At 42.0% G+C, this 21,799-nt stretch overlaps 1 protein-coding gene across 1 annotated transcript in view; it reads left to right on the plus strand.

Annotated features, from left to right (window-relative positions):
• LOC117873303 (lysine--tRNA ligase-like) overlaps positions 1-20,650 on the plus strand; it is a 39,749-nt gene extending 19,099 nt beyond the window's left edge. Inside the window, exons 7-14 of the mRNA XM_034762518.1 lie at positions 6,798-6,917; positions 8,171-8,333; positions 8,741-8,914; positions 12,184-12,269; positions 13,518-13,603; positions 14,499-14,625; positions 16,113-16,256; positions 17,739-20,650. Coding sequence (XP_034618409.1) covers positions 6,798-6,917; positions 8,171-8,333; positions 8,741-8,914; positions 12,184-12,269; positions 13,518-13,603; positions 14,499-14,625; positions 16,113-16,256; positions 17,739-17,798 — 960 coding nt within the window. The 3' untranslated portion in view covers positions 17,799-20,650. The remainder of the gene's footprint in view (positions 1-6,797; positions 6,918-8,170; positions 8,334-8,740; positions 8,915-12,183; positions 12,270-13,517; positions 13,604-14,498; positions 14,626-16,112; positions 16,257-17,738) is intronic.
• Positions 20,651-21,799: the final 1,149 nt, after the last annotated feature.

A 21,799-nucleotide genomic window follows, 5' to 3' on the forward strand; every position in this document is an offset into this window, starting at 1 on the left:
AACACTCCTCAGAGGTAGATGGGTAACTATTCTCTACGCTTTAGAGGGTGAAACTGAGAGAGAATGGTTAAATGACTCGCCCAAGGCTGGTATCTCCTGACTCCATTTCTGTCCTCATTCCTCTAGATCACACCATCTTACGTGGTATAAAAAGTATCCTGTTCATTACTGGGAAAGGCTTGATTTGCACTGATCTGAATAACTAAGCGAAAGACATTCACATGCTGAATTAATCTAAGCATGTTTCATTGGTGATTCATAGTCAGTTATATCTTCCATAAAGATACAAGTTATTCCTGGTTTTAAAATTCTAAGGCAGGTAATACAGTACCATATACAGCAAGGATGCCCAAAGTGTGGCCTGAAGGCTGTGCATTGCCTGCAGAGTTCTAAAATGGAGCCTGCAGCTGCCCTCCAACTCACTATGTCTTGCGCATAGACGAGAGGTCCATGGAGAGGAGTGATTCCCTAACCAGATGCAAATGCCTTTCAAATGGTTCTGCTTTCTCTGGTGGTGAAGCAAAAAAAAAAAAAAAAGACTAATAAGCAATATCTAACCATATGTCAAGGAAGATTGAAGTGCAAGTTACTGTTATGATTGTATAGGTGTGTTTGGTTTCTAAAGTACTGATATGTAATTCATGTCCTTTATCAGGAAAAGCTCACATTGAAATCAATAAAGACTGCAGGGGCAGGCCTGGATGTAGTCTTCCCCTCTAAGCCCCGTGGGCACTCCCCTAGCTAGATCCCAAGCCACTGTCGTAAATGCTTCCGACTGGCCTAGGCCAGAAGGTCCCTTTTTGCTTGAAAAATTTTGTTCTACCCTATTTTCAACAGAACCTGATGGCCACCTGTATGGCCACACTATCAAGTGGCGTAAAAACGAAACCGTCACTAAGGAATCCTTCCCCTTTTCCCTTACCGACACCAACCTTGAGGCTCTAAGGGAAAACTCCCGTGCAGGAATTGACATATTAGCAACAGCTGGCACCTGCAAACTGTCTTTTAAAGAAGGAACTTCAATGCAATGCTTTGTAATCAGTTACCTACTTTTTGGTATTCCTACCACTTATTCCGGTTGTCACCCTAAGTTTACCTTCAGTTGCAGGAGAGGGATCCCTACTCTACATGACTGCCTCATAGCGCATCATTACAATCCCCACTCCCCAGTTGCTCCCCCTCATATCTTCTCCAATTCCCATACAAATCTATCTGGCCGTGGCCTCAGAGAGATTCAAGTCTCAGACCAACAAATGTGGTATAGTGCACCCTACCGACAGGATTATCGTTTCCGCCGGTGGATAGTGCTAAATGCTATTATAGGGACCACCACTTTCTCATTTCCCATTTCCGCTTTCCAAATAACTACCCTATACCCCAATTGCACCCAAGGAGCGGCCATTCGGTTAGCCCAGCTTATGCAGTGGGAGAATTTTCGGAGGAAAAGAGGCTTGCTGGAAGGGGCCTCGCATGGTCTAACTGGAGCAGCCGCTATCTGGACAATAGATAAGCTCCAAGACCATGAACAAGGCCTGGGTAATTTGAAAAGGGCATCAGGCCTCCTTACTGAGGCAGGATTAACCAGCACCCACTCAAATATAGAAACCCTCCATGCCCTGTCAGGACTGGGAACCACAACCCAAACCCTCTTAACAAAATTAATAAACATCCTCGTTTCAATAGGGAAAGACACAGGATGGGATTCAGCTTGTAGCCAGATGCAGGATTTCTTTAATGGTCTCTTAGCAGAAATGCGGAGCGATGTCCTCAGTCAGCAATGGCCCAAAGCCCTTAACACTACTGCAGGAGTGCCACCCAAGCTCTGGAAATGAAGGCATACGTGGACGTTGTCAGAATGGGCCTGCGACTCCTCAAAATGCTCTTTCCAGGCCTCGGGGCCTGTCAATGGCACCTGGGCCCCAGTGCACTTACTTTTGCCGGGACCCTGGGCGGGCTGCCTATGGGACTGGGTTATCGGTCGGCAGGTATGGGAAATCAAGCCACCCCACGAACCTAGCCATTTTATCACCACTCCCCACGATTTCGCTGCTCAACACGTCTGGGTGGGAATCGGAACCTTGTGGTCCTTATGGCCCTTGGAATCCCCACAGTTGTTTTGTCTCTGTAAGTTATACCCTGGGGAATTACTGAATATCTTTGATACAGTTTGTTGGGAAGGAGAAACAGTAGGTAAGGCCCCAGGAGGAGAACTCCTATTTAGCAAAAAGGATGGTTGCACCCTGCCATCAAATTTCCACACCCCTCTTCCCTTTCATCTTAACTTAACCACTACCCAGGGTAGCCGCTTCATCACATGGCCTGTTAATCCCCAAATCTACATAACCCTCCACCCAGCCATCCCCCTTACTTTCGATTGGACTTCCCTCATCCCGAACCGCTTCCTAAATTTGACTTTTCTGATCCCCTTCCTCTCCAACATATCTCACCTCCAAGACCAAATACATCTAATAGAGGTCGAATACAACAGAGAGGCCTAAACATTCCAAACTGCCTACCGGGTGGGTATCTTATGCTCTTCCCACGACGTTTTGTGTTTTGCCTCTAAAGAAATCTCCCAAGTCACGCCCAGCCTCTTCACTTCCTCAGTCTTAAAAATACTAGCTGGTATAATTCTTGCAATTGGTGGCTGTTTGTTAATCGCCACTCTTTGTTGCATGTGCAGGATGTGTCGTTTACCCCAGCTGCAGGTTCAATGACCACCCCAAGCCCTTCTTTTTCCCATCGATACCCCAAACACAACACTATACTCTCCTATAGACCCAGAAGTTAGTCACCTTAGTGTTCACTCCTCCGGCACTGCCAGTCCCATGTCCACTGATCCCCTTTTACAAGAAACTAAGTATAAATACTGCACTATGGCCTCTTTAGCAAATTATAATAATGATGCCTACATGGCATCAGAGGAGGGAAATTGTGGGGAAAAAGAACTAGGTGGCCTTCTTTATGACAGCCAAAGTAACACTGAAGGCCCAAATCCAGGCCCTCTGACAGAGGCTGACTATATAGACGGCCTTTACATAGAACAGTACAGGTCAGGGCCTGAACAAAACTAAGCTGTACAATTCCCTGCCAAATACGCTCATGGGCTATGACCAGAGGAGGGAGGGGAAGGAAGCAATGCGAAAGGCCTTAGCAACATGATAACTGCTTGTTTATGAAAAAACGTGATAACCGCTTGTTGACGAAACATAATAAACGCTTATATGAAGCAATTGCTTCTAGTAAAGGCCAGCTTCTCCTACAGTTCCAGCTATCTGCCAACCAGCTAATCATATATCATCTTTGGGCGTCCCTTAATAAACCCCTATGACCCCGGAAAAAAACAATATGTACCCTGACGAGAACAACACCCCAACTGGTGCCAAGTACCACCCACGTCGGAAACCACCAAGAACCCCCCCCACCCAATAGGCACCCAATTCTCGTAAATAATGAGGAAGCTGCCATGAAAAAGGGACAGACCCCAACTCTTATTTCACGCAAATGACGTATTATTTGTACTATGCTTGCGGTTTGAAGGAATAAAAGCAGCCTGTATGCTGTGCTAGGTGTGGTAGTTTTCGGACTGCTACCCCAACGCGTTGGTATGTTTTGTAAGAAACTGGCCTCAGGCTTGAGTCTGTGAACTAAAATCAATCCGTGGGTGACTTTTTCCACAACATGTGTGTGTGTGCATATGTTTAAAAACTCAACACATACTCAATTAAGGAGTCACAACAAGTGCCTCCATTGTGTATATGAATACATACTCAAACAATATGGACATACAATCTTGTCAGTGTTGTCTTGCAGCATTTTAATTCAAATGACCATACCACAATGGAATATACAGAGATATTAGTTGCTGGAAAGTTATTGTACATGTTAGTTTACCCTGAATTCACATCTAGTACTGTGCCAATTCTGAGGTCTTTTGTAATCCATGCCAGTGGGAGTCAGAAGAAGGACCTGTTTCAGTGAGATACATTGGAGCCCTTCAGCAAACTTGGTGTCAAAAGACCCAGGTGCCACTTAAGTCATCTGGATGTTTAGTGTTTCCAGTGCAGTGACTGATTATTTTATGAGGCTGGGTATTGGGATACCCTCTATGGGTGGATCCCACTTCACAGGCAATGTTTCAAACATTCTGGCACCTGCTGAGTGCACTAGTCTTAGTTTGATTTTTGCTTTTTTAAGAGGTCTTTATGTAGCTTTTGTATCTCCTAGTTGACAGTATTCTAGGAGAAGCTGGTAGTAACCCCTCCTCTTGGGTTGTCCAACACTTTTCTGTTGTAAAGGATTCTTGTGACTTTTTTTTTTTTTTGAGATATTCTAAGATCTCCGTTGTTTGAAGCAGGCTTTTGAAATTCACCAGGGAGAAACCCCTTAGGCTAGAAAAGTGCCTTTTTTGTCCCATAACATTCTGTTAAGGTTTGCTGAGATTGCAAGTATTAAATCACAACTACCCTTTCATGCCTCAGGAAAATTTTGGCACCATGCTCTACGTACACAGCGGCAGCACATGTTGCATTGGGAATGCCTGGGAGCTGCTGGAGCAGCTAGTTAGGAAGAAAAGAACTGGGCTGGGCTTCCTCCCATTCCAGAACACGGACGGAGTTCTGATAGAACCCTGGGTACCATTGCTACTTCATCAAAATCAAACTTTCTCTGTGAAATGTTTTCATTTTGATGAATCTGCATTCTCCAATTGCAACAATGTTCTGTTAGAAACTTTCCAACCAGCTCTACTCCTACGCCAATTAAGGTATGTCTACACTGGAGCTGGGAGGTGTGATTCCTAGTGTAAAAGTCACGCTAGCTTGGCTCAAGCTAGCACACTAAAAATAGGAGTGTGGAAGTTGCGGCATGGGCTTGGGCTAGACACCTGAGTCCAAGCCTTCCCAACCCCTGGGGCTGAGCTTGGCTAGATAGCATAAGTCACTGCCTGTGCTGCAACATCCACATTGCCATTTTTAGGGCTCTAATGAGAGTCTGTCTACTCATGCTAGGAATCACACCTCCCAGATGCAATGTAGATATATCTTTAGGTGCTTCTGAAAATGTTACCCCAAGACAAGTCTGTATCTTTTTCTAGCTTTAATCACCAAGATCAGGGGTGGGCAAACTACAGCCTGGGGGCCCCATCCAGCCCTCCAGACGTTTTAATCTGGCCTTCGAGCTCCCACTGGGGAGCGGGGTCTGGGGCTTGCCCTGCTCCGGCACTCCAGTCAGGGAGTGGGGTCAGGGGTTTGCCCCACTCCGCGTGGCTCCCGGAAGCAGCAGCAGGTCCCTGCTCCGGCTCCTACATGTAGGGGCAGCCAGGGGGTTTTGCACGCTGCCCCTGCCCCAAGCATCTGTGGACAGGGCAGTATGCAGAGCCGCCTGGCTGCGCCTCCACATAGGAGCCAGAGGAGGGACATGCCGCTGCTTCTGGGATCTGCTTGAGGTAAGCGCTGCCCAGAGCCTGCACCCCAATCTCCCTCCTGTGCCCCAACCCCCTGCCCCATCCTGGAGCCCCCTCCTGCGCTCCAACCCCCTGCTCTAGCCTGGAGCACCCTCCCACCCTCCGAACCCCTTGGTTCCAGCCCGGAGCACCCTCCTGCACCCCCAACCCCTCATTCCAGCCCCACCCCAGAGCCTGCACCCCCAGCTGGAGCCCTCACCCCCCTGGACCCCAACCCCCTGCCCCAGCCTGGAGCCCCCTCCCACACTCTGAACTCCTCATTTCTGGACCCATCCCAGAGCCTGCACTCCCAGCTGGAGCCCGCACCCCAACCCCCAATTTCATGAGCATTCATGGCCCACCATACAATTTCCATACCCAGATGTGGCCCTCGGCCAAAAAGTTTGCCCACCCCTGACCAAGATGATAGTTCTGAGTGTGCCACTGAATTTTCTTCCATTCTGATTCTTTTTGTTTTTTTATAACAAAAAAGATGTATCTTATAGTGTTACCTGAATATAGGGCCTCATCCAGCAAAGACATAAGCACATGTGTAAGTTCATGAGTAGTTCCTCTGAAGCCAGTACTTCTACTTGAGGGCTTAGTTACACATGTATTTAAGAATGTACTGGATCAGAGCAAGAGTGAAGTTGGGCCTTGTCCTGTCCTCTTCCGTGACAGTGTTCTAGAATATTGAGCTTGCAACTGAAAAGTCTCTACCTCCTGCCCCCTTACATCTTGGCCTCCAACACCATTTTTTTAAGTGCAAAATTCAAAAATGTGTATTTGTGCTGTCAGAAATTTGGCACATTTACAGAAAAAACATGAACAGTTTCGTTCTGCAGGTGAGAAACTCACTTTTTATTTTTGTGAATAAAAAAGTCATGATTAGGACAAATAATTATTTTGGGGGAGGGTTGCTTTTTATTGCAAACTAGTGACAATATTGGTGAGAATCTTTTTGTACAGCTGATGCTACTGAACTTTTTCTCCCTTTACAGATTATGGTTTAGAAGTGTTTATCTATTTCTTGACTATAATAGGCTGAACTCATCCCTTACTCAAACTCCCATTAAAGCATCCATGTGGAAAAATGTAATGTGTTTCCAATCTAAATGGTTGTCTGTCTCTAGCTCATCCTTCTGCTTCTTGTATGCTTGGCATGTTGTAGGGGAATTGCTCTTTCATAGGTCTTTAAAGCGAGAAGGGACCATTATGGTCATTTAGTGCGACTCTCTGTATATATCACAGACCATAGAACATCACCCAGTATTTCCTGCAGTAAGCCAGTAACTTCTGTTTGAGCTCCAGAATATCTTTTAGAAAGACATCCAAGCTCTTTCTTCTTTTAAAGGTGGAGACTCCCATGATGAACATGATACCAGGTGGTGCAGCAGCCAAACCTTTTATCACACATCACAATGACCTCAACATGGACTTGTACATGAGGATAGCTCCTGAACTATACCACAAGGTGCAGCAACTGTATAATATCAGCTTACATGCCTAACAATGATATACAATCCTCTCACTTTCCCACAGAACAAGATTGTCCATATATTTTTGCATTATAATGTTGTCCATATAATACTATAAACAGGTTAAGCCCAAAAACTTGGACACTGTTATATGAATTACATAGCCTTCATTTTCTAGATATCAAGAGGTTCCCACAGGTAAGTAGATTACTAATGTTTTTAATATATATGTAAATGAATAAAAATTGTACTGCTGGCAATGACTAATTGTTTTGGAAATGTTCTGTGATGACTAAGTATATCCATTTGACTTAGGAATCAGTGTCATTCCTCTGTGAATAGGTAGGAGTTATTAAATCATATCTCTCACATTGGTGCTGCAGCATGATTTAAAGCTACCTAAATCTTCACGGATCTGCCTGTAAGATTTGCCATTCATTTACGCTTAGGAAAAGCAAATACTTACCAATTGTAAAACATCTCTTTAAAAAAGTGGGTTTAGACTTTGTGTTTTATATATTGGTTCTCAGTCCCAAATACTAAGGACCCCCCTTCGATAAGTCCCCTCCCACAGCAAACCAGCATTGGAAAGCAACAGGCAGTCACTGGGAGTTGCATATACAGAGGGCTTGCAAGACTGGATTCTAATTTTAGGCTGGCTCTTATTATTTCAGTGAAGGACTGCCATACAGAATTGGCAGGAAAAACTGGCAAAGATCACATCCCCATATATACTGCTTCACCTAACATATTCATAGATTCTAGGACTGGAAGGGACCTCGAGAGGTCATCGAGTCCAGTCCCCTGCCCACATGGCAGGACCAAATACTGTCTAGACCATCCCTGATAGACATTTATCTAACCTACTCTTAAATATCTCCAGAGACGGAGATTCCACAACCTCCCTAGGCAATTTATTCCAGTGTTTAACCACCCTGACAGTTAGGAACTTTTTCCTAATGTCCAACCTAGACCTCCCTTGCTGCAGTTTAAACCCATTGCTTCTGGTTCTATCCTTCGAGGCTAAGGTGAACAAGTTTTCTCCCTCCTCCTTATGACACCCTTTTAAATACCTGAAAACTGCTATCATGTCCCCTCTCAGTCTTCTCTTTTCCAAACTAAACAAACCCAAATTTGGTGAATAGTATGGCTAACCATCCTTTGTTAGACACTTGTAATGTAGAATTATTCCCCCCCCCCAACTCCAGAGAAGAAAGTCACTAGGGAATAATCTGGATCTTCTTCCCAGATGCTAGTAGTTGGAGGTCTGGAGAGGGTATATGAAGTTGGACGTCAGTTCAGAAATGAAGGAATTGATCAAACCCACAATCCAGAATTCACTACGTGTGAGTTCTACATGGCTTATGCAGATTACAATGATCTCATGGACATCACTGAACAGCTGCTGTCAGGTATGTCTTTGGGTGATGATTGTATACATTCATTAATGAGTAACTTCAGTGGTTTGGGTTGGGTGAGAGTCACTCAGAGACCATAAAGGTGTGGAAAAAGGTACATAACTTGTATTTCCCAAATAAAAATGCAAGCAATTGACAAATATAAAGGGGAGGAGGGGAGATAATACATTCTTGCTTGGATAATATTGAATAATTAGATCCAGGGAACAAGATATGAGGGGACAGGAGAAAAATTTCCCTGACTTCCCTCTTGCAAATAAATTGCAGTAAATGATGATCAGGTAATGTCTGGTATCTCTTGATCAAAACAGACAATATGTTGCAAGCTGCTTGTGTAAAAGTCCAGGAATTCATCAGGTTAAGATGACTTCTCTGACACCTCACATTTTACTTACCCTAAGGCATGGTGAAGCATGTGACAGGTGGCTACAAGATCACTTACCATCCAGATGGCCCTGAGGGAAAGACAGTAGAAATTGACTTCACTCCTCCTTTTAAACGAGTCAGAATGATGGAAGAATTGGAGAAAATCACGGGAGAAAAAATGCCAGCACCAGAAAGTCTGGATACTGAGGGTACATTAAATCTGTCAGGGCTTGTCTCTGGGTTTTGAATGGTGTAATGAATTAAGTAGTAAGAATTTTCATTTTAAAGTCATTTGACATTTCAATGATCACTAAAGAAATTTTTGTCTCACAGGATTTGCAATTGCATGATATTCTCTCGCTTCTTGTAACAGTGTATTTCACACCCTGGTTAAGTTTCACCTCTATGGTGAGGAAAGAAGTCTGTGTGTGTCTCTACCGTAATACCTATATTTATCATAAAGTGTATGGTTATCCATTTAGAGTCACTTTCCCCCCACTTATTTACGCCTTTCTCTTGAATATTCCTTTGAGACAGAAATGTTCTATTCTCTGCTTTCAGCCCAAAGGTGATTTCTTTCTTTCTTTCTTTTTTTTTTTTAAAGTTCAGGAAAAATTGAGTCCACTGTGTATGAATGGTGGAAATGTGAGAAGACACTTTTGTATTGCAGTGAAAAATTACTGACTACAAAAATGCCAGGCCTGGCATATGAATAGGCCTCAGTGAAGGATGAGTTGCTATTCTGGTGTTAAAGAAAAGTGATTTAGTAATGTAAAAAGGTTTTTATATGGTTGCACAAACACACAAGTTTAATTTGCATGATTATATTAGCATGAATTACTTCCTACCCAGGTCCAGGATGTAGCATCAGGAATACATACCAGTGTATGTTATGTGAAGTACCCTATATCTATGTGAGGACTTGGATTAGGGGGCTCTTTATTCCGGCCCTGTGGAAGGGGAGCAGCAAGGCAGGAATGAAGAAGTAGCTGGCTTCCTGCCAGGGGAGCCCAACTCCTGGGTAGGAGTGAGGTGATGTTCTTGGGCAGGGATTCCATACCCCAATAGAGGGGAAAGAAAGAGGAGCTGCCTCAGTGCATCTTATTCGACACATGCTTCTGTCTCTAAAGGGAATAGCAAGAATTGCTATTCCCTTTAGAGACAGAAGCATGTGTCCCGTGTCCCGTGAAACAAATTTTGAGACACTGGGGAAAACTGCTAGGAGTTCCCAGACCTCAGCCAGTGGAGGCTGTGTTAATAGTTTCTGCTGTTTGCTCACACTGCTTTCCTCGTTCTATTAGAATCATTTGGTGGATGGGTTTCTCTGTTCACAGCTAACTCTTAAAGCAAAACAAACAAACAAACAAAACGTGGTGTTTGGTGTGAAATAACATGAATAGAAACACAGGTGCAATGAGATTTAATGGGGGGGGGGGAGAATAAAAGCTTATGCATATAAGAGGAGTGAGCCAAGGATGAAGGAAAAGATCAACAATGGGTGGAACACTGGATGAGGGGGGGAGAGAGAGAAGAAATACAGGTGTGGCTGTTAGAGGAAAGGGTGGGCATAAGAGAATAATGGGAAAAAATGGGGAATGATGGGAGGTGGCAGAAATTCTGCAGTAGTGGGAAGTTTTGAACTTCAGGCAAAAGAAGGGGTGATTGGGAAGAGTATAAGGAACAAGAGAAAAGTGTCTTTGTAGGATACCTTACATAGGTACATTGGGAGAGAGGAATAGTCATGGCTTATACAGATGGTTCTTGTAAGTGGGGTGGACAGGAAGGTGGCTGACAGAAGAGCTCCTTTCTAGTTGGGGGGCCTGGGATTCTCAGTCATTGCTTCCTGTCCCTTTTAGCTTTTGTTCTCCCACATTCTGACCTAGCAGTGGTGTAAAAGGAAACAAGAATTGTACACAGCCCTTGATCTAAATGTCCATCGTTATGCAAGGAAAGCAACTGGCCATGTCTAGAGGATAGATATATTTCTCTGTTTGCAACTGGCTTGTGTTATGAAATGCAGGCTAATGGACAGATTGAATACAAAGCTACAATTCTCTCAGGTGCCTCTCCTGACGTAATGCTAATGAAGCACAGCAGAACTCTGAGGATGAATTCAGCCATGTGTTTAGCGTCTATGCATGGGAGCTATGAGAACACATCAGTATGACTGAAATTACAGAGTTTTCAATGGAACGCAGAGCTATCACTGTACAATTAAGATTGCAAATGCAGTACAACCTGGTTTATATCCAAAAAAGTGCAAGGAAAACACATTTGGATAAATGGAGGTCAAGTAAATTAGGGGGAGCAACTTAAGAAAGCAATTCATGCTGGGGAACATAATTGTGATTCAAATAAAAGGGAGTTGTGATTAAATGGAGGTTGGATAAACATGATTATTCTGTAAAGGTTTTCAAGAATGGTAGCAGGCACGGTGATTTAAGATGAGGGAGCAGAAACACGAGTGTGTTCTGGAACTAGAGGATAATTGGAATTAACTCATTGTGCAAGGACAGCTCAACTTATCTACACTTGTGTTAACGCCTCTTCAGTTAGCCTAGCTCTAGTGAGAGTGGCCTCACTGTGAAATAACACATGAATTGCACAGTTGGTATTAGCAGCACAGAGTAGCTGTTCCCCGCCCGCCCACCTCCCAGCATTACTTGCCCCAGCATCAGCAGCACTCAGACTTCAACCTACCCCCATTGATGGGCCAGCTAGAACAGGAGCTTAAGATTTTTTTTGTAGGCAGCAGTCAGATTAGGGGCAACACTCGCATTATAGCTCGAGCTAACACTGCAGGGAAGACCAAACCTGAAATTCAGTTGTCTCAGGGAACTAGTGATATGATATAGGGTCATTCAGCTCAGTCACAGATTCAAATGGAGCCTGGAATCCAAGTGACAGAAGAGAGTTGCCTCTGTATCAGATGACAGTGGTGCAGTGGCCTATCTGAATAAATTGGAGTCTTTTTGGATAGGCTATGGTATTGCAGCAACTGCTATCTTAATTGGCACCTGTGCCCTTTCAGCTGAGATTCTCAACAAAGAGTGAATAGGAGTGGAGATTGCCCTACACAGTCTCCCCTGACCTCCATGCTGGAGCAGAGTTCCACTGGCGGGTTCAGGGGGAATTGGAGGAAGCTGTTGCCCATGATGTACTTGGTCTGTGGATAGATAGATAAATGTCTGTACATGACAGATCTGGCCTGAAAATCTGACACTTTTCACTAACTTTAAATTCCCTGACACTTTCCTTTTCTAGCTCCTGCTCCTATCTCCTTTATGGAGACAATTACAAGCTTGGGCGGTTTCCAGAGCTTGTATTTTTCTGTTATGTCAAAATTTAAATTGTAAGCAGCAGTTGATATTGAATATTGAGAGGAAATGTACCTTTCTTTTGTTCCACTGCAAACAAAATTCATTCATAGCCGAGCTCCTTTATTGACACACACAGTTATAATTATTTTCATTTACAGAGGCCGAAAAGTTCCTTGACAAGCTATGTGCGAAGAAGGGAATCCAATGTAGTTCTCCTCGGACTGCAGCAAGACTTCTAGATAAGGTTTTCTTATTTTTTTCCTGCTTATGTATAATTTTGCTACATTTTCCAACTTTTGGTTACATAATACTTAAAGAATCTTAATATGCTAGGCTATGTGTATTGGGATGACTTCAATTCATATTTCTGTATGGTTCCTTATATATAATACTGTATATATAAATTGAAGATCTACATATTATATATACATATATAAAAACTTGGTTGAGATTTTACTGAAACTTGATCAAAGATATTTTCATCATATGGTTCTTTTAGAAGATCTTTTAGAGGTTTTAGTTAGCTTGGAATGGATGTCAATAATTTCAGAATTATTCTGGTGTATTCAACTGTATGTTTGACAACATTCCACGTAGTGTGTACTCTGTGGTTCTACCATAGTGCATATAATATACTAGTAACTAAGTAGAGTGATTAGAGCTGGGGTTTTTCAAATGTGGTTGTATGCTTAACTGCCTGAGATCCCTTTGAAAACTTAAAAATATTAGAATGGATTATAGATTTCCTTTTTCCCTTTGTTCCCACTATTGAGAAGAAATAGTGATATCTCTTCTGAAGCTTAGCTTCTCCCCAACAGTGATCAAATTGTGACGTCTCTACTCCATTCTCATCCTCTGAAGACCTTATTGCCATCTTTGATGCAGTCAAGTGACCCTTATCTTTGAGTATCAGAGGGGTAGCTGTGTTAGTCTGAATCTGTAAAAAGCAACAGAGGGTCCTGTGGCACCTTTGAGACTAACAGAAGTATTGGGAGCATAAGCTTTCGTGGGTAAGAACCTCACTTCTTCAGATGCACTTCTTGCAAGTGAGGTTCTTACCCACGAAAGCTTATGCTCCCAATACTTCTGTTAGTCTCAAAGGTGCCACAGGACCCTCTGTTGCTCCTTATCTTTGAGTCTTTCTACCCAGTAGCCTTTGAACTCTGTGTTCTCCTGGTTGTACTACAGCTTTAATGTATTTTCAGTATTAACTTTCATAGCTCCTCATCCTCTCATGCTTTCTGTCCGCTTCCCTCTCACAATGAGCCCCAAAAGTGGGCTTGGACTCAATGTCCATCCCAATATGCCTCCAAAGTGATTTTAGGGCCTATCAATATCCCTGAAACTAGTTGGGCCTGACAAAATTGGAATAATTTCTCAAATATTGGGATGAATGGAAATCGTACTGGTGCCATCTGGGATAATAAAATGACACTGAGAACAAAATGAAATGCAAGTAAAAGGGAAAAACAGAAGTCTTGTCTCTTTGCAGTTGGTAGGTGAGTTTATTGAAGTTTCCTGCATCAACCCCACATTCATTTGTGACCATCCCCAGATCATGAGTCCTCTGGCTAAATGGTAGGTAACTTCAGTGCAAGTGTTGGATTTTTAAACTTCAGCTAATCATATATTCAATTCATTTCAGGGTTCAGTAAAGCTGTCTATTCGTCACAATGTTTTTCTATTGCAAGCTAAATTGTGACTTCTGTTCACATTATTGTTTTGTTATATTATGATATAAAAGTTAGTCAGCTGCTGGTGCTGTAGTTGAGGTTTTTGAGTTCCAGCAAAATGAATCCCCTCAAGATACATTACTTTCATGGACCCACACTCAGTCACAATTACGGTACATAAGGACATACGACTCAGATTTTCAAACAACTGTTTACATGCATGCAATTTAGGTTATTAATATGTCAAAGTAATGTGATTGTTCCCAGAAACCAGCTACATAGATGTCTGTTACCTGTACTATGCTCACACTTATTTGCACCTAAAAAACTGAGGGCACAAAAGTGGAAGTCTGGTTAAGGCCAGGATGGAAATATGTCTCAAAGTCCATTTTAAATAATCCATAATACATTTTTCTGGAGAAACAGCCATTTTCATAGGCACTCTTTCATCCCCTGAAAGAGAGAAAAGTGGTTGTTGCAGGGAAGAAAAAAATCAAAACTAACTCTAGAAAATGTTTAATTTCCATGACAATTTCACTGTTTTGGCTCTGATTTGCTGGTAGTGAGTTTTTTTTCTTTTCACAGCTCTAATAAGTATGAAATAATTTTACTTCAGAAAATAAGTGGCATATGGTATAATTAAGTGGCTTTCTACAGAACTAGGGGAAAGATGTTTGAAAATGAAGTCAAAACCCTAAATTGTTTGTATGGGTTGAACTCTTTATTGGAATTTTTGATCCCAATCTGCAGCAGGACACCAAAATGTTAAATCGTGCCTCATACTTTGTCTTTCTAACCAGGCATCGTTCAAAGAAAGGCCTGAGTGAACGTTTTGAACTCTTTGTGATGGAGAAGGAGATTTGCAATGCTTACACTGAGCTCAATGATCCAATGAGGCAGAGAGAGCTTTTTAAGGACCAATCGAAGGTAACATCTTCCAAAATTACAACAGTATGAACTAAAATATTACATTTAAGAGCAATGAACGGAAGCTCTTGCCTTGAAAATTAACAGCCATAAGGCAATATGTTGTTGAGCCAAATGCTGAACTGATCTATGTTCTCTGCACTGCACCTGAATTATTGGTTGGGCTAAATTTGCTGTGCTTAACTCAGAGGAGGCTTTCATCTAAATATGTTCATCTGCTTTCAATTGGGTTTGGGTAAGATATAATTTTAAAAATCCTTTGAATCTTTTATTTGTCATTTGTCTGATTTAAAAACCCTGTGATATTATGGAAGCATGGTTAAAGATGGATTTTCTTTTCACATCCACAGACATTTTTGTCTACATTTATGTAGCATGTTATGAGCTTTTTCAGAAGGCAGTGGTTTTCTCTAAAAACCCAAATTATAAAGAAAAATGTTATTCAATTTCATTTTTTTTTCTTTCTCTTGCTAGTACCAATGCTTCTAGTTAGTGATTGGCTGTAGAAGGGAAGGTTTATATGTAGTGCTTAGTCAGTTCTTCAAAATGTTTTGGGCCCATGACACTCATTACCAGTTACCCTTTTTTTTAAGGGGCCCACAGCAGAAATCATATTGAGCTTTTTGACTCTCTAGCCATATTGTATTTGTGTGACCCTCCCACATGATGCTGCACTTGGCTAACATTTCCATTCTGAGACTTGGAGGTGGAGTGTGCTGACTGAGCATACCACATTTAGATGCCTTGTCTATTCCCCAATAAAGTCTGCTCTATGGAAGTACCTGAAGTATCTCATAACTTTACATCCAGGGGTTAAGAATCCTCCCTGCTTAAACAGCCTCACCAAGGACACTTTAGCCAGCTGGAAAGTAACTAGTATTACATGGTGAATTGTCTAGCAGAAGGCTTTCCTCGGGGATTAAATTATCAAGAATATTTCCTGGAGCCATGGGGCTTCTGCCCCTCAGGTTTGAAAATGTTTATCAGAGTTCCACTCCGGACGGCTCCAGCTGACTTTAAGCTCAGGTTTTCCTATAGTGAATGACCATCTTGTATCCTGCCATCATCAGCCTCAGGAGTCATTTACTCATAGTCACAACCAAATCTCTGCCCTTCTGAGCTGCTGCTAAGGTGATATTACTTATATAATTTTTTATCTTGGGGCAAAGCTAAATGTAGGTGTTACACCTCTGTTTGAAGAACACGGTTATATAGATCCATAAGGACTGCAGCTCTGCAACTCAACTGCAACTCAGTCAAGGAGAGATACAGACAACAGCTACCCAGACTGAATCAATAAACACCAGCCTCTTCCCTGCTGACAGAAAATGCTGCAGCTTCAGCAGTATGTGTCAGTAGAATGTCAGGGTGTTACTTGGGACATATAGCTGGTACTGCACATCTTTTACCATTGAGTTACAAGTGCCTATAGGCTTGCCAAACTGATATTTGAAATACTGTATGTTCATATTGTTTTGGGGCCCTAGGCTAAAGCAGCAGGTGATGAAGAAGCCATGAGTATTGATGAAAACTTCTGCACAGCATTGGAATATGGACTTCCTCCTACTGCTGGCTGGGGGATAGGAATTGACCGTCTTGCCATGTTCCTCACAGACTCCAACAACATTAAGGTGGGTTAGGCTGTAATTAGAAAAAAGCAAAAGGTAGATAAGTAGTTTTTATGCCTATGGTTATGGTTCTGCTATTTTTTCCATAAAAGGCAAAATATTATTTTGCTTCTCTGCAGCTCTTTGCTGTTTGTAAAGCAGGCAGAAACAAGGATGCAGAATAGGTTTAAAATGTCCTATACTGCAACTTTCCCCAACCTGTAAGGGGTGTCCTACGCCCAGGGTTGCATGTGCATCCTTACTGCAAATGCTGCTGCTTAGGGCATGTTTGAATATGCCTCAGCTTTCCCCTTCATAATGAGTGATGTGGTGGAAAGAGCAGCCACGCTGCTGGGAAGCCCAATCTCACTCTGGCAGACACCTACTAACTTCCGAGTATCTCTGCCCAGGAAAAAGGTAAGATGTGGCAGTTGCAACAGAGTACAGCTCAATCACGTTGGGGGTGGATCAAACCAAAAAAAGTTTGGAACCCCTGCCCCATCTTTTTCTTTGTGTAGTCTACAGCTCCCTGAAAAGCAGTACAGTACATAAAGCTCCGTACTTCAGTATTAGATACCTACAGCTTCTTGCAGTAAATTACAATAGGTCACTAGCATTAAGGTCAAATTCAAAAAGCACTTATCCATATATTTTAGAAGTGTGTATCCCTCCCCCGTACCTAAGAAACCAGGTATAGTCTGTCTCTGTACCCTCATCTGGGCCAAATGTGGCTGCCCGTTGAAGGGTCATACAAAACAACGATATTACTTTGTCAGTACCTCTTTTGACAACTGTATTTGTAGCACTCATCCTTAAATAGGGGGCAGGTGACTGGGCATTGAGACAAATACCAATGCCGGTCCAGACCATGAATTAGGAGAGCAGGAGTTGTCAGTGTAACTACAACTTAATGTAGGTGCTTAACTCTGCACTTCCAGCCAATAGTGCTGAGATGCTTAAAGAATTTAAAGGGCCTTCAATTCCAATGTACAATGTCCAGCATTCAGAAGACCCAGGGCCTGATTCTCACTTACACAAAGGCTCTCTTACATTGATCTGTAAGTAAATGATATTTACTCCCTCTTTAGGACTCCTTTACTACTAGAACAGGATAAAAGGGTCTTGACTGTGACTAAGAATAAGGTTGAGAGTTTGCTTTATCAAATTAATTGAAGTGAATCTAAAGCCAATAATTAGTGTTGCCAATTCTTGCAATCTTATTGCAAGTCTTGTGATAGTTGATGTTTAACTTACCTTTCTTCTTCTTCTTCCCCCCCCACCAAGTTTCTAGTCCTTATAGTTGCAGAGAGAAACTTGAAAAAGTGACCCAAGTGCATTGAAGAGGCTCAAAAATGGAAAGACTAATAAGAACCCAACATTTCTTTAATCTCATTTTTAATCCAGTTTCATTACTTTTTGGGACCCGACTCATGATTTTTTCAAAGTTTTTGGTTTGGCAACACTGACTTGTGGTGTGTGTTTTTTTTTTTCCCCGCCCTGCTTTAGGAAGTGCTATTCTTCCCAGCGATGAAGCCCATTGAAAACAAACCTCAGTCAGAGGAGTGAAGTGCAGTTTAGAGGTAAAGGGCGAAGAACTAACCTCATGTCAGAATTTCACATGGAAATTTACAAGAACGTTGAGACAACTTGTTAAAGAAAAATACATTAATACAGAGTTACTCTACTGCAAAAATGTGGCATTTTACTAGCTAGACTAACAACACAATGACACATTTTGTAAACGGAAAGTACTGTATAGGGGAAAACTCTTTTCCAAGGTAGAATGCAGTCATGCCAGCTGCGTGTGCCTAATGTTTTTCCTTTGCTGTGGCTATCTGCTCTGTCCTAGTACATATAATAAAACCCTTGGAGAGCAGGTCTCTTGTAAATGTCAATACTGTGTCTGCTCATAAGAATGGAACAGATAGGCACAAGCAGGGAAACATTATATGCCACTCTGAAGCTTGCACATGAACATTATGTCTTAATGGTTTACTTTTTATTGCTGTCATGATAATGTAAGAGTGATTTGAAGATTCTGAAATAAAGCAGAATGTTAAAAGTTGGGGAGATGGTGTGAAAGATGCTAACTGCATTACTTTCAGTGAAGTGACATAAAAGATGAATTTGGACCATTGCCTTTATTCTTGAAAGTGACCCTTTCAAAGATTGACAAGCAGGTATTTTTACCTACCATAGCAGTCATTAAAGTTACCACATGGTGGAATCTCAACTTCCATAATTATCCCCTATACTTGGAATAGGAAAGCTATAGAAACAGCTGGCAAATGTTCAATTTAATGGCTTCTGCTATAGGTAAAATTGAATTGTGGGGTTCTTAGCCTTGACGAGCTTCCTTTAAGGAACAAAGGAAATGAGTTCAACTTCTAAGGATTAAGTCCAATAAAGGAAATTACTTCAACTACCTTCTCTCTCTAATATTGTGGGATCAACATGGCTACAACAATCCTGCAAACAACTTATTCTTTGTCATTCCACTGAAGTTCACGGATGTGAATTTGGTTTGGTCAGTGTTGGTTGATATTATTAACCTTGTAATCTGCCTCTTGTCTTCAACATAACCAAACTCTATTTCATATAACTAAGTAAAGACTGAAATGCTTTAGGGTTAATCAGATTTGTATCAATAGCTGCACACCTATGATTTGTGTCCATTATTTTCTATTAGCAATATACAATATATATAATTGTTGTGATGGATGTGGGGGTTGCTATGTATTAATTCATGAATGCTATATGGTTGTGCAATTGCTGTAAGGGATGTTTTCTGACTAGTGTTAAGTCAAAAGGGGCTGTTAATTTCATTTCCTGCTTGTTTTTGCTATAACTAAACATAAAATACCTTCCAGTAAATCACTTCAGGATTGTTAAGAGAACGGGAACTGGGCTAACAACTGGGAAGACCTACCTGCCTTGGCTCTATGTTAAGAGACTTATCATGCCTAATCTTAAGGACTAGAAGGACTCTAAACAATTGGGATTTGCAAAGGTATTTAGCTACTTGACCTCCATTTGGTATTACCTAAATACCTTTTTGAATTCCACCCTTAGTCACTCTCTAGAAAGAGAGGTGCGGGGGGAGTCCGTTTCAGGGGAATGGCTACCAAAGACACTTTACAGAGGGAATCTGAAGAAGTTGGGCTTACTTGGCTACCAATACAGGAATAGTAAGCTCGAGGTAGGTAATCAATTTAAAAATCCATGTTCAAAGATTGAATGGTCACTGTGTATGTACCACTGGCCACAGCTCCCTTAGCACAGAACTGCAGGAACTGAATTTAAGCTGGGTTTGCTGAGCTAATCCTGGTTAGCAAACAGGGATCTGTAACACAGGTCCTGGTCTAGAAGTGGGAGAATCACATAACTATAGCTAGAGAGAGGTGAAAGTTTGAGGCTTGTCACCTTTGGGGTGCACTGAGACCCAGAGAGGGACGGGGAGACATCTAACCCTGCAACTGTGACAAATGTATATATTTCAATAAATAGATACAAACCTGGAGATACTTTTTTAGTTGTGTACGGGAAAATTTTGGCAAACTAGTAAAGTGCCTGAAACCACTATGGCTTATTGCTAAAAGCAGCCTACTCAGCAGTCTCAGCTTAACCAACGTAGGAGGGGGTGGGGGTGTTGGGTGCCAGAGAAAGGGCAGCTTGACCCTACATCTTTCCTGATAAGAATTGTGTTGAAGTTGCTGATACATGCATTTTAAAAGAGCAGGATGTGCCACAGGAAAGTCTATTGGGATCTCAAGGCTACAAACTCTGGAAAAACCCCACACCTGGTTAATCAATAATCAGAAGGAACCTCTTGCTTGACCATTGAAACTGCTTACTTATCAAATTTTCTTTAAGGGACATGTCATTCCATTACTAATGTATAAATAAGGGGGAAAGTTTGAGTAGTTGGACTCGTTTGGGACTCTCCCTCTGGATACATCTTGCAGTCCCCACCAGCGGACGGATTTGGTCACCGGAAGCCTGCTGCTGTGTCACTCCAGAGCCACACTCAGCGTGTAATTATCAAGGGTTGCGGGTGTTTTACTAACCTGTTGCGGACGTGTGTAAGTGCTTGAGACTAAGTAAAGTTTAGCTTTAAGTGAAAGCACTCTTGTGTTGTCCTGTTTGTGCCAGGCATCTATCGGACAGCCACGTCTCCCCTGATTTATTTCCTGACACCACCTCACACAGAGTAAAAGTTACCAAGAGCTTTGGATTGAGAGAACCCAGGGTAACAGACCTGCCTGAGGTTTTGTTTTGCTGTGGAGTTTATATATCATGACTATTAAATCCTCCCTTTCTGTGAGCTGTGGACTTTATAAAAATAGCCACATCAGTCAATATATTTGCTCAGTATCGCTTTCTCTTTATTTTTCTTGAGACTTTCAACCTGTATTGTCATGCCAAAAGGAATATATACAACTTCTGTAGGAAAAAACCAGAACATTAGGGGTTGAGGTATAACCATTGATTTAACTTTTAATTTGTTAAAATAAATCTTAAGAAAATAGCACATCGCTTAATAAAGTCTGATTTTTTTTTTTCATTAAACTATTTTGGACTTTATCTTTAAAAAAGAACAGGAATACTTGTGGCACCTTACAGACTAACAAATTTATTAGAGCATAAGCTTTCGTGGACTACAGCCCACTTCTTTAGTCCACGAAAGCTTATGCTCTAATAAATTTGTTAGTCTCTAAGGAGCCACAAGTACTCCTGTTCTTTTTGCGGATACAGACTAACACGGCTGCTACTCTGAAACCTGAAATTTATCTTTAAAGCTGTTACTTCATGATTTTTTAGTCATGCACACCTCATGGGATGCATTCTTGGCTTCCTTTGCAAAAGTATGGAATCCCTGGGAGCATAGCTTTATGTTCTAGTTTTTAAATGATGCTTTGGTAATAAATTTTTTAAACTGGACAAAATGGACACCAGTTTTCTAGCACTAGAATTCAACAAACTGGCATTTATGGAGTATATTTGGGGCAGTAAGTTGTTTCATTGGAATTATTTCCCTATGTTTTCCCAAGGGACCATCAACCTAGTCAGCTCATGGTACTGTTTACACGCACAAACTGCCCTATTCCCTTTTGTGCACTCTGTAGTACGATGTGGATATAACATTTATACTTTCTCTTAGTCACCTTCAGTGTGTTTCTAATTATGGGATGGTATATGCTCCTTCAACTAGTAAAATCAACCTGAAAAAATTTAATATGAATTTTATACAAACCTCCAATATACTTACAGTGTTGTGGGGACAATACTCCAGACTGCTGCCCAACGGCGAGAGTCTGTGGCCGCTTTGCCGAGTGGTTAGAGCCAGTGATAATGTCATCCAATGGCAAGAGTTTTGGCTGCCTGGCTTAGCAGCTAGAGCCAGTGACGGTGTCGCCCAAGGGCGAGAGCCGATGGTGGGGGGTAGGGGAACCTGAGCCCATCCTGCTGCATCAGGTTCCAACCCAGGATCCTTCCTAACAATGGGCCAGATACATGGCCTAAGGGTGGATGCCCTTATGCCTGTTCCCTGCGTCACTTCCTACCCG

The sequence above is a fragment of the Trachemys scripta genome, chromosome 2 (genome assembly GCF_013100865.1).
Source record: "Trachemys scripta elegans isolate TJP31775 chromosome 2, CAS_Tse_1.0, whole genome shotgun sequence".
Lineage (NCBI taxonomy): Eukaryota > Metazoa > Chordata > Testudines > Emydidae > Trachemys > Trachemys scripta.